This window comes from Cynocephalus volans, chromosome 4 (genome assembly GCF_027409185.1).
Source record: "Cynocephalus volans isolate mCynVol1 chromosome 4, mCynVol1.pri, whole genome shotgun sequence".
In the NCBI taxonomy this organism is placed as follows: domain Eukaryota; kingdom Metazoa; phylum Chordata; class Mammalia; order Dermoptera; family Cynocephalidae; genus Cynocephalus; species Cynocephalus volans.
Genome location: NC_084463.1, coordinates 150,590,073 through 150,605,007, shown reverse-complemented (window position 1 = coordinate 150,605,007; position 14,935 = coordinate 150,590,073). Strand labels below are relative to the sequence as shown.

The 14,935-nt window shown below is 34.7% G+C and overlaps 1 protein-coding gene across 1 annotated transcript; it reads right to left on the bottom strand.

The window, feature by feature from the left end:
- Positions 1-785: 785 nt before the first annotated feature.
- Positions 786-1,706, bottom strand: LOC134376913 (olfactory receptor 5T2-like). The gene has a single exon (XM_063095490.1). The coding sequence runs from the start codon at positions 1,704-1,706 to the stop codon at positions 786-788; it is 921 nt and encodes a 306-aa protein (XP_062951560.1).
- Positions 1,707-14,935: the final 13,229 nt, after the last annotated feature.

The window sequence follows — 14,935 nt, the reverse complement described above, 5'->3', positions numbered from 1 at the left end:
AGTTGAACCTTACTTTGAATTGTGCTTTTCTTCTGTTATTCTTGAGTTTAAGTATAATCTTCATAAGTAACAAGTCTAATTTCTATTTTCTGTGAAAAAATAAAGATATAGTTTTATGCCCAGGCTCTGGATAATATAGTAAAAGAGGGAGAAATACACATTCACAAATCAGCCTAATAAAGATACCTGAGAATTGAACACGTTATCTGTGGTATATGAACCACAGGCTGTGATGAGATTTCTACAAATGAGCATGGACCTAAGGACAGAGGTCTACTTTGAACTGGTTTCAGACACAAATGACTACATGGAAAATGATCTTCACTTAGCTGAAAAAAGGTTTTCAGTGGATTAGGTGGTGTAGGATCAAGTTACTCAGCTATAACTATAACATTATTATAATTACAACTATGGGACTCTACATGAGTTGAGTTATACGGAGACAAAAGTACATGGTATACAGCATTTTATAGTAATGATTATATACATACATGCCTGGGTGGTTTTATTGTGTGTATATCAGTAAGCATATATGCGCATATGTGTAAATATATGTGTATGTGGACATACTAAAATGAAAATAGGTCATTCTATTTTTTCTGAATGTAAAAACAGTATAGGTAGAGGGTTGCAATGATCTTTATTTTAAAATATCCAAGAATAACAGAGTTAAACTATTAAATTAAAACAAATATTTCATCATACTCTCTTGATGTTGAGGTACAAATTATCACTCAATTTTTAAAATTTAATTTTCAGTGTGAAATGCATACTTTACTGATAAACTAATTTTTCCCAAACACTTTTTTCATTGCCAGTTTTACATCTTTGTTCCTTAAACTGTAGATGATGGGATTCAGCATGGGAATCACAATAGTGTAAAATACTGACACTATTGTGTCATGGTCCAAAGCATAGCTGGAACTCGGTCTCATGTAACTGAAGAGGATAGTTCCATGATAAATTGTCACTCCAGTTAGGTGAGAGCCACATGTAGAGAACACTTTTTGCCTACCTTTAGCAGAATGCGTTTTGAAAACAGCCAAAAGAATAAAACAGTAAGAGATCAGGACAATCAGGATAGTGACTACCTCAATACAGCCCACAAAGTAGAAAAGTAGAAGCTGGTTTGTGTGAGTGTCAGAACAAGAAATAGCAAGGAGAGGAGGGATATCACAAAAGATGTGTCTAATTTCATTGGATCCACAGAAGGACAGGCTGAATGTAGCCACCGTATGTGTAGTAGCATGTAAAATGCCACCAAAATAAGAAGCAACGATGAATGGCACATAGACTCTGGGTGACATGCTCACTGAATACAGAAGCGGGTTGTAGATGGCCACATAGCGATCATACGCCATTGCAGCCAAGAGAAAGCATTCCGTGGTTCCAAAAGTAGTAGCAAGAAATATTTGTGCTGCACATCCAGGGAGTGAAATGACTTTATCTTTTGACATGAATTCTACTAACATATTTGGTGTAATAACTGAGGAATAGCAGGCATCCACAGAAGACAACACACTCAGAAAATAGTACATGGGGGTGTGAAGCCTGGAATCCCCAATGACCAATACAATCAGCCCTAAATTTCCCATGAGAGTAAAGAGGTAAATTGCTAGAAACAAGAAGAAAAAGGTGATCTGCAGTTCAGCATTGTCTGTGAAGCCCATCAGTACAAATATGGTAACTTCAGTGACATTCTCCATGATGAAATCTCACAGAACAAACTTGAAAATATTTATAAAATTACAGTTTATATCACTATAAACAATGAACAATATTGTGAATCAAGGGAGCATGAACCATGCCTTCACATATACACATTCTTGCACTCATGATTTTCTAGCAGCACATCAGAAGACAGTGACAAGTGTTCATGCCATTTGCTTCAGAATCAAAGAGAGATTAATTCACTTACTGGCTGAATTCTTGCTATCTCAAAAACCATCGGGCCTACTGGCTAATTTACCACTGAATTTTATTAATTGTTTTTATATTAAATAACATTAAAACACCGGTGAATGATTAAAAAAAAAAATCTTGCTGACATCCAAACACATGAGAGAGTGTATCAGTGGACAGAGCATTGGTATAGCATACCAGAATTTTAGATCTCTCAGCAATTGTGTAAAATTATTTGCTATAATCTACACATTTGTACAGTGAGAATCATAACATTTATTATACAAGATTGGAGCAAATACAAAATTGAATCTTTACTTTTAATTATAGAATGTGCTGAATTAGTTTGGTTCTATAGAGTATACTATGAAGATTAAACCCTATGAAATACATTTTGATTAAGATTTTTTTCTCAGACCATTCTTTGTGTCTCTGAATTATTCTTTAAATAATAGATTTTAAAAAATTGTTTGTTCTTTTGATACCCAATCTACATATGCACATCACCATCATTTCATTTTTACATAATTGTCAGCTTAGTTTTTCTTTGGTCAAATAAGATACATCAACTGAATTTCTCTTCACACAGGCATTTCTACTAGTTGCCAAAAGTTATACAAGATAAGATGAAGTCAGTATTAGCACATTTTCAAAAGATTCGGGGTTATGCCAAGAAAATGACTATAATTCTGGAAGATTTCATAGTACAGGATCAACTTTTAAAATTAGTGTGAACTATTGCTATAATTCCAATTTTATTCTATTTTATTTATTTATTATTGGTTATGAATATTCATGAGATACAAAACTGATTGTCACCTCTCATTTACTACAAGGGATGAAACTCCAAACATGTTGGGCTTAATGATTAAACACTAAGTTTGCAAAAGAGGAGAGAAATGATAACAGCCACTTATTAAGCACATGATGTAGGAGTGGACTTTTGTGCACATTTACTTTATTTCAACTTTCTAGCAACTTTCAACAGCTTCACTCTGCAGCTGGATCCCCTTCCCTCTGCTCAAGAGAAGTAAAACAAAACATGATTATTGATGTTTTTAGATACTTTTAAATGGTTAAAAATAGAGAAACTTTACAAAATACTAATCTGAAGTGATTACTAGTTTACATAGCAAGGTAAGAAAATTAATGGAAATATTCATTGTTTTACTTAATATCTCAAAATATAAGACCCCAGATAGTTGAATATGTCAGAAGTTTTCTGCTCCACTATTTATAAATTCATGACTGTTCTTAATTTGAACTGTCTTCATCTATCAGGAAAATGAAATATAATATACGGTATTAGAAGTACTTCCATTTACCTCTACAAACATATACATAACATATCTTTTGTTTCTGTGATCCAGAAAGTGTTCATTTGTAATTCTTAGCCAGACTCCAAATAAATCAGATTTTGATGAATATATTTAATTCACACATGCAACAGGCAAGAACTAAATTATGTTTAGTAGCTAAAATATTTAGTACAAAACAACACAGTTGTTCTTGACATATTCATTTCTATCTTCCAAAATATTTTTCAAATTTTCTAGACTTTTTTCTTACCTTTGGAACAGCAAATACAGGTTAGGTACAGGATGAATAAGGGTAATTTAGATTGCTTATATGCACTTATCCAACTGTTGATGAAACCCACAGGAGACATCCTGAGGGAAACATGCTCCAATTATCTTCTGCTTCAAAATACAATACGATGATTTACTTGATGATAAAAAAGTAAATCGTTCTTTAATATGGCACTACATGCTACTACTTATAGAATGAACAGAGCTATTTAGCCTTACTTATAATGCTTTAGATTTGCATTCACCTTATGTTTAGTGCAGTTGATAATCTTTGCATGCATCTGTTGGCCATTAGGATGTCTTCTTTGGAGAAAAATGTATTTGAATCCTTGCCTATTTTTAAATCAGATTATTATTGTTGTTTTTATTATTACTGCTATTGAGTTGTAGGAGTTCCTTATATATCTTTTATATTAATCCCTTATTAGTTACATGTTTTGCAAATATTTTGTTTTATTCTGTAGTTTTCCTTTAACTCTGCTGATTGTTTTTTTTACAGTACAAGAGTTTTTCAGTATGATGAAGTCACATTTACCAATTTTGTTCTTGTTGCTTATCTTTTGATGTTATATCCCCCAAATCATTGCCAAGCCAAGAGTTCTGAAGCATTTCCCTTATATGTTCTCCTAAAAATTTTAATTTCATGACATGTCTAATTCTTTAATCCATTTTGTATTGGTTTTTCTATATTTTACAAAACTGAAGTCCAATTTATTTCTTTTGTGTATGTCTAATCAGTTTTCCTGGCAACATTTGTTGAAGAGACTATCCTTTCCCCATGTGTATTCTTGGCACCACTATTGAAGATCAGTTGGCCATGCTTGTGGGATTTTTGGGATGGTTTCTGGGCTCTCAATTCTGTTTATTGATCTATATGTCTCTCCTTGTTGCAATCTCACTCTGTTAAATAATTGAAGCTTTGTAATATACATATTTTTAAAATTTTCACATTCCAGTATTTTCTTTTATTATTATTTTTTATTATATATTTTTAAACGTTGTAGAGTGAAATTTTCATGCAGGTATATGTGGAGAGACCAAATGAAAAATTCACCCCAAAGGTTTATTAATAAAAATCACTGACTAATTTAGATCAAGAAGAAAAATCATAACAAATTTTATTATTTAATCTCCAGGGAGAAAGCAAAGCATGAGAGATTCACTAGAGAGTAATGCCCCAATTTCCCATTAGGGTATTCATCTCCATAGGGAAAGGGGAGATGGAGGTGTAGAAGTAAATGATTCTTAGGGGATGCAATGGGCCTGGATAACATACAACAGTGTGGGCCAAAGTCCACATGACCCTCTAAGCAGACAATGACTAGTAAATGATTTTCTTCAAAATATTGAATGGGACCAAAATGTAAGATAATAGTTTGTGATAAAATGAGTCCAGGTGTGTTGACAGGCTCCAGTCTCCCTTCTTGTGATAGAAATTAAATTAAAGAAAACTCAAGGAACAGACCAAAGTTAGTTGTCTTCTTCTTTGGCAGGTCTGGAACTTTAGGCAGATAAGGGAACAACTTCCTCTTGTGCTTACAACACAGGCCTAGAACGCCTGTAAGCCTGTTGTTCAAGCTGGCTGTACAAGTTCTTCTCACCACTTGTTTTCATGTCTTGGAGCTTGACTATGACCAAGTGAGAGCTTTCTCTCTTGGCCTCCACCATCTGGAGATATGTGTGTCAGCTCCTATCTGGTGGCTAGTTTGATTTAAATGGGAAACCAGAATACACGCTCTTTATTCTGAATATAACAAGCTGTCAGGAGTGTTTTTCTTCTATTAAAATATCCCATTTATAAGTGGCTTTTGCCATCTCAACTATTATTGCCTAGTTAGCTCTGGAAAAGTCCAATTTCAGGAGGTCCTGCCCTGTGTCCTGATCAGTAGGTCTGTGACTGGTGGCCTCTCACAAATTCATGGGATACTGGAGACATCATATGTCCAACCCCATTCTTAACACCTGTGGCCACAAGAGTGTTTTGCTATCTTAGCCTATCTATGGGAGTAACATTTTGGGGATTTAGGGAGTGAGGGGCTTACTCCTTAATCTTCTATGCCCTCTTGTGAGACCTCCTGGTCTTTGTTAGGTGAGCTGCTATTGAAATAGGGTGCACGTTGGGGATCCTTTGAATTGTCTCTGGCAATATGAGGGATCCTTTGAATTGGCTGTGTTCAAAAGAAAACTTTGAGAGAGGTTTGTTCTTAAAAACCTATGAGAAAATCAATATAACAACTCGCCTTAAAAACTTTCTTGGCACTGAAGACTAATGACTAAAATTTAGTGCTTTCACATTCACTACCCAAGTTCTATTCCCACACAGAGAGCTAATCCCTTGAAGATGTAAATTATTCTGAAATGTTAATATCTAGAAAACTAGCTAACAGCACTTGGGCAGAAATTAGGATTGAAAAAATTTATAGACCCATTGAAAAATTCATTTAACTCAGGGGAAAATTATTTATAAAAGTTAGTTTATAGTGTTCTGTTCTTTTTTTTTTTTTTTTTTTGAACTTCTCTCCAAGCTCGTTGAATGGGCCCACTTTCAACTAGTGTACTGGCTCTGGATTCTGAGGTTTCTTTGTAACTTTTTCATTTTGAGTATATCTTCTTTTCTTTTCTTTCTTTCTTTTTTTTTTTTTTGTTACTGGCAAGGGGATCGTACCCCTTGGCTTGGTGTCACCCACACCACGCTCAGTCAGTGAGCACACCGGCCATCCCTATATAGGATCTGAACCTGTGGCCTCAGCACTCCCAGTGCTGCACTCTCCCAAGTGAGCCACGGGGTTGGCTCTTGAGTATATTTTCTTTAAGGCCTCCATATCTCTCTATGGATTTTTGCTTCTCTCCAAAGGAACTGTTTATTTGACTGAACCCATTTCTCATGGACCTCTATTAACTATGCAGTCCCTCTATGTGCTTCTCTTGTTAGTGTTTTCACCAAAGACTCTGAGGTCTCCTGAGAAATGCTGCCATGACATGCCAACCTACCTGCTTTTGGGTCTGCTGTCTTCCTCTCAGAGCCCCAAGAGTTGAATGGCTTTGGCTTTGTTCATTCATTGGCTCAGCCCTTAGCTCACTAGCCCTGTTAAAGACCAAAAACTAGATTAAAACAAACCTGTCTAAATAGTTGGTCTCAAAACTATGATTTTCTGGCATTCAACTGGTTATTTTGAACAGACTTCTGAATTTTCTTCTAGGCTCATATTGGTATCATCTCCAGAAATCTTAGAGTGAATTTCTATGATTTTATCTTGTCTTGTCATTTATTTTTTAATCTTTCCCTGTTTCCTCTGATACACCAAATTCCTTGAAAAGGCTTATGTTCTTTCTCTGTGCTTTGCAATGTAAATTTGCTACTTTGTTTTCTCTAAAACATGGTGAAGGCTTGGCCTAATGGAGCAGAGAAGCTTTGAGTTGCTTCACTTACAGACAGATAATTTAAATCCAACTGTCCTTTTTTTACTAGTGAGCTTTATATTTTATCTGTTTCATTGCTAACATTTTAAACAAAACCTATAAGATCTTCTTTTGTTTCTTTGCTTTATTATGTATGCATGTACATATTGTAAGCTGTACGTGGATCTACATGTTTATGTCTATACCTGTGCTGTGTGTTGAATGCATTGCACTGAATTGGCTTACAAATAATGTGCTCTCAATGAGCAGGTAGTGTAGATGCTTCAAGTTCCACATTGGCTTACAAATAACATGTTCTCATGAGCATTTAAGTGTAGATGCTTTTCAAGTTCATATGACTTTAGTTTTTAGGATTGTTGGTAAAATAAAGTAGAAATGTTTTCAGAATTTAATTCAGGCATTTTTGCCTAGGTTTGTCTATTGGTCTAAACAAACGTATACTGTCTCTGAAGTTTTAAGGTTATAAAATTTTTGCTTTTATTATATGTTTGGTACATAATTTGTTTATAAGCTACGTGCTGTGAGGAATGGCTGCTTCTTAGCATGCCTTTGGTTTTAAGCCTCTGAATTCTGGGTCTTGGTTTGTGACCATGGTAAGGCCTGGGGAAATGTTTCCATAGCACATGGGCCATCAGCTGTGAGACAAAATTCAGTATGTCTCAGCACAGCCCTCTTTCCATGCTGGGAGGGAAAATATCCTTTAGACATTATCTTTGTAGCCTCTGTGTTGGGCTCCTCATGGCCGCACTGGGTGCCATGTGGACCTAGGTGCCATGTGATTACTTGGGACACAGAACAGCTAGGGAAAGGAGATCCATGTCCAGTATTTCAAAGGCCTTAGTTAATGCTGGTTGATTAAAGTAGAGCTTGCAATGAGTATATTAGACAAATGTGAGTGGGTTAAATGCTTACAAATAAAATTGTCATAGTTTCAAAAATTATTTTCATTAGCTTAAAATCTTAAAGTCATGCTATTTTAAATTAAGTAATAGGTGACCATAAATGTCTGAGTCATTTCTTAGTTACAATACTGAAATATTATTTGTTATACATAAGTTTAAATTTATAGACTTTGAAAATTTTTTATGTGATATTTAAAAAAATCTAAATATATTTGGATCTATTAAATGATTATACAAATTTTAATTTGAAATGGAAATTAGAAATTAGAATGGTTTTATATATAAATATTAATATAAAACAGTTCAAAATTTCTTGCTTCCTAGGTTTTTTGCTGGAAATTTGGATTACTATGAGTTAATTATAGTTAATATATAATTAAAACTGATATACATACACACACACACACACACACACACACATATGTACAGAGTGTTTAAGGAAAGTAGGATGTGAGGAAAATAAAATATGTTTTTGGTAAGGAAGGTTATGAAAAGGGTGTGAAGATGTGCTGTGGCTTTTGTTAAAGGAAAAAATTTTCTAGTTTAACGGATATTTAAAGTGTACTTGAAATTTAAAGAATATAAAAAAAGAAACATTAGAAGCAAAACTAAGTAGATATAATAGGAAAAAGTAATGAAAAGTTTATAGAAATCTTGTTTTGTGTGGTCAAACCCAACTGAAATTATATATATTTGTTTATTATAAGCTTTTATTGAAATTAGCTTAAGTATAGCAGTCCACTGGTACAAAAATGACATTTTGTTTTCTCTTGTAAATAAGATTTTCATTTAGTCTTGATAAGAGATAGTAAAAAATGTATGTCCACTTTTGAGTAACTGAAGAAAAAAAGGGGGGGTAGTGAGAAACACTTCGTGTCTTTATTGGGTCTTTTAATTACTTTAAGAAATTGTGTTAAATTTTTAAGTTTTCTTTTTCTCTCAGTAAGTAACTTTAAATTTTTTTCAATATATATATATATTTTTTGTCTTTTTCGTGACCAGCACTTAGCCAGTGTGTGCACTGGCCAGTCCTATATAGGATCCGAACCTGCGGCGGGAGTGTCGCTGCGCTCCCAGCGCTGCAACTCTCCCGAGTGCACCACGGGCTCGGCCCTTTCAATATGTTTTTAATGTGTGCTCCAAAACGTATGAAATTCCCAAAATTCTGACATGTCTTGGTATGTTACCAGTCATAGTTATAGCTTTTATGGAAACTTGTTGTAGGGCATGGACACAACTAAATATTTTGTCAATTGTGTCTTTAACCATGTTATCGTAAATTGTTTTATTTCAATGTTGTTTTTAAAAGGTCTTTACAAATCCTAAAGTGTTAATTCTTCAAAGAAGTTTATAAAAGATAAAAAGTATCTAATAAGTATTGTGCAACACAGACTGTGCTGACAATTTTGAAACTATTCAGTTGGTCTGGATAATAATTCCAATGGAAAAATTGGAATCATAAATTGCTAATCTAACATCAGTCAGAAGAAGAAAGAATACCATGGCATTGAACTAACAAAAGATTAAAAGGATTTTTTTTTTAACTTTTGTTTGAAACATTGCTGATTACTTTTTAATGTTTTGTTTTTCAGACTTTTAATTTTTTTTTTTTTCTCTTTTGGGCTATTTGGTAAAGTATACATTTCTGAGCAAAACTGAAACATTTATCTTTCCCTCTACATGATCCCTACTGGATTTTGAAAATATTTGTTAGTATTCTTATTTTATGGTGATATAGCTATTTGCATAAGATCAATAAGAATCTGCTTTAAAATAAAAACAAACAAACAAAAAACCCTAACACAACAGAATTGGAGACACTGGTTATTTTACCAAGGCTTTCATTAGAATGTCATATTTTCAGATATGATCAAACTGCTTTAAGGAATTGAGATTGACCTTTTTTGAAGTCAGTAAAAAGCTCCTTGGAAAGACAGTCCGGATACCATGTCTACATGATTACAGCATTCCTAACCTTGTAGTGAGTAAAGAATAATACCACCTGACAGGCCTAGGAGACTCGATAGTTTGGGGAACTCCAGAAGAGAGGAATTCACCCAACTCTTACAGGTAATCGGAGTCAGATTTATAGCTTGGCTTCTTAATACTTGAAATGCTTTTAAAGGTCTAATCTAAAATTCCTTACAAAAGTGTCACCAATGCCAATTTAAAAAGAATATGATAAATCATTATTCTTGCTGCACTTTATGCAAATAATCAGGCTAGACACTACACTTAGTTTGCAAATGAATTAGTCTTGTCACAGATGTCTTTGGTAGAAACAAGGGACTTGTACAGAGAGAAATTATATGTCAGAATAAGAAATCTATACTACATATGTTATCAGATTCTAGCCCTGTTCATGGTTTTTGAGTTTTTATTATCTGGTCTAAATTTTGAATTTCTTCCAGTATTTGTCTGCAACTCTACAGACTAATGTTGCAGATTTTTTTTTCTTCTAAACTTCTGACTTGAAATCACTAGAAAGTGAAGCTTCCATTTTTTTCCTAAGGCACTGCAGGCTGAACTGATCTTGGCTTTGAAGAAAAATCACGATTAACAACTTATATTTGGACAAGCTTTGTATACACAAACTGCAATAGAGAAAAATCTGTCAGATTGGCAATACCAGTCTACTCCAACAGAAGATGCTTCAGAGTTCCCAGACCCAAAGACTAGTCTACAGACAGATCCAGACAATGGCTTTGTCATTTTCTTCTGGTTCCACAGAAATGCCTTTTATTTAAGAACATCATGTATAGAGGCCTAGCTTTGAGAAACCATCTGCAAGACCATCTTCTAGAATGAGACACAGCTATTTAATTAGACTTATCTATTCCACAGTATGGGAGACTGATGAAGTGAGATCCTTTACCATTAAGCTACGAGCTCAATTTTTCCCTCTCCACAGCCACCAACTCAGTTTTTAATGCTTGAAGCTTCTAGCAAAGCTTCAGACAGGGGAATGTTGTTGTACAAATAGCTGTTATACCTAAAATATTGTGTTATGACAGTGTGAATTAAAGAAGCAGCCTCAAGGTCTCTCTATCATTACCCCACCTTCTGTCTCTCAATTCTCTGTCACTCTCCAAAGCACACTACGTAGCCTGGACCTGCCAAAGAAGAAGACATTACCTCTGGTCCTTTCCCTGAGTTTTCATTATCTTAACTCCTATCACAGGAAGAAAGACTGGAGTTTGCCATCACACTGGGACTAAATTATATCTTATATTTTGCTCCCATTCAGTATTTTAAAGAAAATCATTTACCAGTCATTTTCTGCTCTGCAGGCCAGTAGCTTTGCCCTATGCCATTGTATGTTCTTCAGGTTCATTGCACCCTCCGAAGAGTCATTTACTCCTATACCTCCACCTCCTCTTTCCCTATGAAGGTGGGTATACATGCTCTGCACCCACTGGAAAATTAGGACATTACTTTCTTGTGATTCCCCTGTGCTTTGCTTTCTCCAAGCACATTAAATGATATAAGTTGTTTTGCCTTTTCTTCATATTCACCTAAATTTGTCAGTAGTTTTTATTAATGAACATTCAGGGGTGAAGTTTTCCGTTGGTCCCCGTATCTGCAAGGTATGATATTTAAATGCAGATAATTAGCACATCCATCATGACAAACATTTAATGTGTCTGACTATTGGGCACATTTGAGCTCCTCTCTTCTCCCCATTTGAAAAGACACAACAAGTTATTGTTAATTATAGATACCTAGGACAGCTATAGAATACTAGAACACATTTTCCTATCAAGCTATAAGTTTATATCATTAAATCCCTACCTACAATTTTTAGTGGATTCTACTTCTATTCTAAATAATTTCTTTGAAAGGACATTTTAATTCTCATGAAGGTGGCTTGTGGAAATAGCCCTTCGGAAAGCAGAGATGATAGGTGTGGCCTATGACAGTACAGTCAACTGGAGTGAAGGCCTGTGGACTTCCAGGGAGAGGGAATTAGCTACTCAAATCAGACATATGTGGACTGTAGAAGGAGGGCAATAAAACTCAATTGGGAGACCTTAAAATTCCTCAATTTTGCTTTTGAATTAAAAAAAAAATTCTGAATGATCTTGGGTGCTTTTTTTTTTTTTTGGTTCTTGATGTAGTGGAAAAGTCATTAAAAATCAGAGAGTCTTTGGATTTACACAAAATATTGAGATATATAACCACAGTTCTTTAAAACTAAATGGATTTTTAGGAAAATATCATGATCCTTCACTCAGTTTTGTGATGTAAATCTGTAAAATGGAATTTACTATTCTTTGAATTTGGGGAAGTTTGACGACTTTTCTGATATTCAAGTTCTTGAAGCGATTCAGTGTGTGGCACACTCAAGATTTACACACTTGTTACACTTCTCACTGTGTAACGGAGATGCAAAGAATACTACTGAAAGAAACATGAATGCAATGAGAAGCCCAAAGGGACTGTATCTCAACAATTCCTGTGTTAGAATGAGAAACAGGGCACAGCCCCAATTCAAAGTTAGCTTCTGCTTTTACTGTACAGACAAGGAAGTTTCACAAGAAAAATATTGTTGATTCAATCATTTCCAAAGTACACAAAGACATGGGCAACTTGACAAAAGTTATCTATGGCTAAGTATAGCTTAAAGAATAGAAACTAGTAACATCATTTAAATTAACAATGTGACATTCCAAAGTACAATTTCTGAAAAGCTAAATTGATCAAACTGTGATCACTATCCAATCCAAAACCTCTCTTTAAAGGATTTAAGAAAAAGTTACGTTCTTATGATTAAATCCAAATATAATTGTCTCCAAAGTGTCCACCAACAAACAGTTTGCCCTTAGCAAACCTTTTTTCACATATTATTGTACAGCAATACTTTCAACATCTTTTAACAACAATCAGTATGTTAAATAAGCAAAGTACATAATCTCATCCTTAAACAGGGATTAGAATTGATTAGATGGGCCTTTGCCCTCTAGCTATGGACTTTAGCACCCTTGCCAAGGACTTTTGTCCCATACATGCGCTAAATAAAAACCCAATACTAAAAATCAACTGAGAGTCAACATATACTTCATTAGAATTGGTTAGATATGGTTTTAGGCCTGCTAGCTATGGGCACTTGTCCCTTACCTAAAGACTTTTGTCCCATAAGTTTTTTTAGCTAAAGAGCCCTGTCTAAAAATCAAAGGTGAATCAATATTTTTAACACTCTATGCACACTTGCAATGTTTTTCCTGGGGAGCCCTAGATCATGGAATCGGGTCATAGCTATTGTCCTCACTGCTGGTAAAGGCCTTCATGATTTCTTTTTCAGTTCTATCCTACTTTCACAGGTATGCTCAGAAGTGCCTTGATCCACCACTGTGTCCTACGTCTCCACTGACCCCTAACACTCAACAAGGCTTTGCTGTTACTACTTGAACACAAGATGCCATGGAACCTCCTGGACACTCAGGTGGACATAATCTGTTAGAGGATGGGACTTAATGCCCAATTTTGTTGAACTTTGACCAATAGGAGATGAAAGGTGACAAATTACTTTTTCCTATCTAAGTAAAAAACTATTTTTTGGAAGTGGTGTCTGTTTGGTTGATTGAGTTGATCCATCACATCTGAATAAAATTGTGATGAGTGTGGTCTAAGTGTGTGTGTATGAGTGTTCCCACTTTTGGAGCTTTTGAACTAAATGCTTTTATTTGTCCTTCATTCAAACACAGCTCTGTGTTGAGTTTGTTGAGCACAAATTTTGCCCTTAAATAATGTGCAAAAGGTACACAGTGTGTAAACAGTTGTGAAACTACAGTATTGAGTTCTGGTGAAAAAGACATGTGCAAGATTGCCTAGTTCCACAAAATATGTCCAAAGAGATGTTGTAGGCAGAATAATGCCTCCCCTCAAAAATGCTCATGTCCTAATTCTCAGAATCTCTGAACATGTTGCCTTCCATGCAAAAAGATATGTGCTGTTATGATTAAGGATCTTGAAGTGTCAAGGTTCTCATGGATTATCTACGTGGGTCCAACATAATCACAAGGTGGCAAGGGAGGAGGAAGGATAGAGTCAGTGAAGATGTGGCAGTGGGAGCTGAGGTCAGAGTGATGGGATTGCTGGCTGGACATGAAACATGAGCCAAGGCTAATGGGCAACGTCTAGAGGCTGGTAAAAGCAAAGAAACAGATTGTTCTCTTGAGGTTCCTGTAGGAACACAGACTGACTATATCTTCATTTTGGCCCAGTAAGACCCATTTTGAACTTCTAACCTCCATAACTGTGTAATGATAAATTTGTTTTGTTTCAATCTACTGTGTTTGCAGTGATTTCTTACAGCAGCAATAAAAACTAATACAAGAGACAATTATATCATAATTATTATGTAAAAATTTTCTAGTTCTTTTTCAAAAATTCACATGTGTGATCTAAATTAGAAGATAAATAATAATGATGTTCTCATTATTGGATTTAATTCATTTAATAATATGTACAGGATTTGTGTAAACACAAGCATGAGTTTACCCTGTTACTCCAATTCTGTTCACCCAGACACAAAAAGAAGCATGTTCTACTGGGAAATATACTTCTGCAATTGCAAATATAGCAGCTGAGGAAGGAAAATAAACTCATAATAAAGTAAAGTCAAAGAAACATACACATAAATAATTAAAATAGAAAGCTTTTTAAAGGCTAATGTTACGAAACTATTGCCAATATTGTTCCTTGAGACTGGAACTGTTTATCACATAGTGTGACTTTTTTGCTGTTTTGTGGTATTCTGCTTCTTTAAGACTAAGTTAGAAGTTGACTCACTGACCTGAGTTCCACAGTCACTAAATTTGGGTTATTTCTGACCTCCCTCAAAATATCATAAATGTAGTTTCATTTCAGACATTGCCTTGCTGTCACTTTAGTCTCACATTTTCTCATTCCATTGTATATTTATAACATTTGCAAGTACAAAAATATGTCACATAATAATTGTTAGCTATTCCCCTTTAAACTTGGTTTGGAGGGCTCTTGAAAATTGGTGAAACTTTTAAGATGTCTCTTTTGGAGGGCAGGAGTCAATAAAATTTGACTCTAAATCATGCAAAGTAAAAATGCCAAAAAATGTGGTGTTTGATATTATGGACTCATAAC

What these genes read in the sequence shown, in the direction of transcription:
- LOC134376913 (XM_063095490.1), bottom strand. Translation starts at nt 1,706, where the DNA reads ATGGAGAATGTCACTGAAGTTACCATATTTGTACTGATGGGCTTCACA.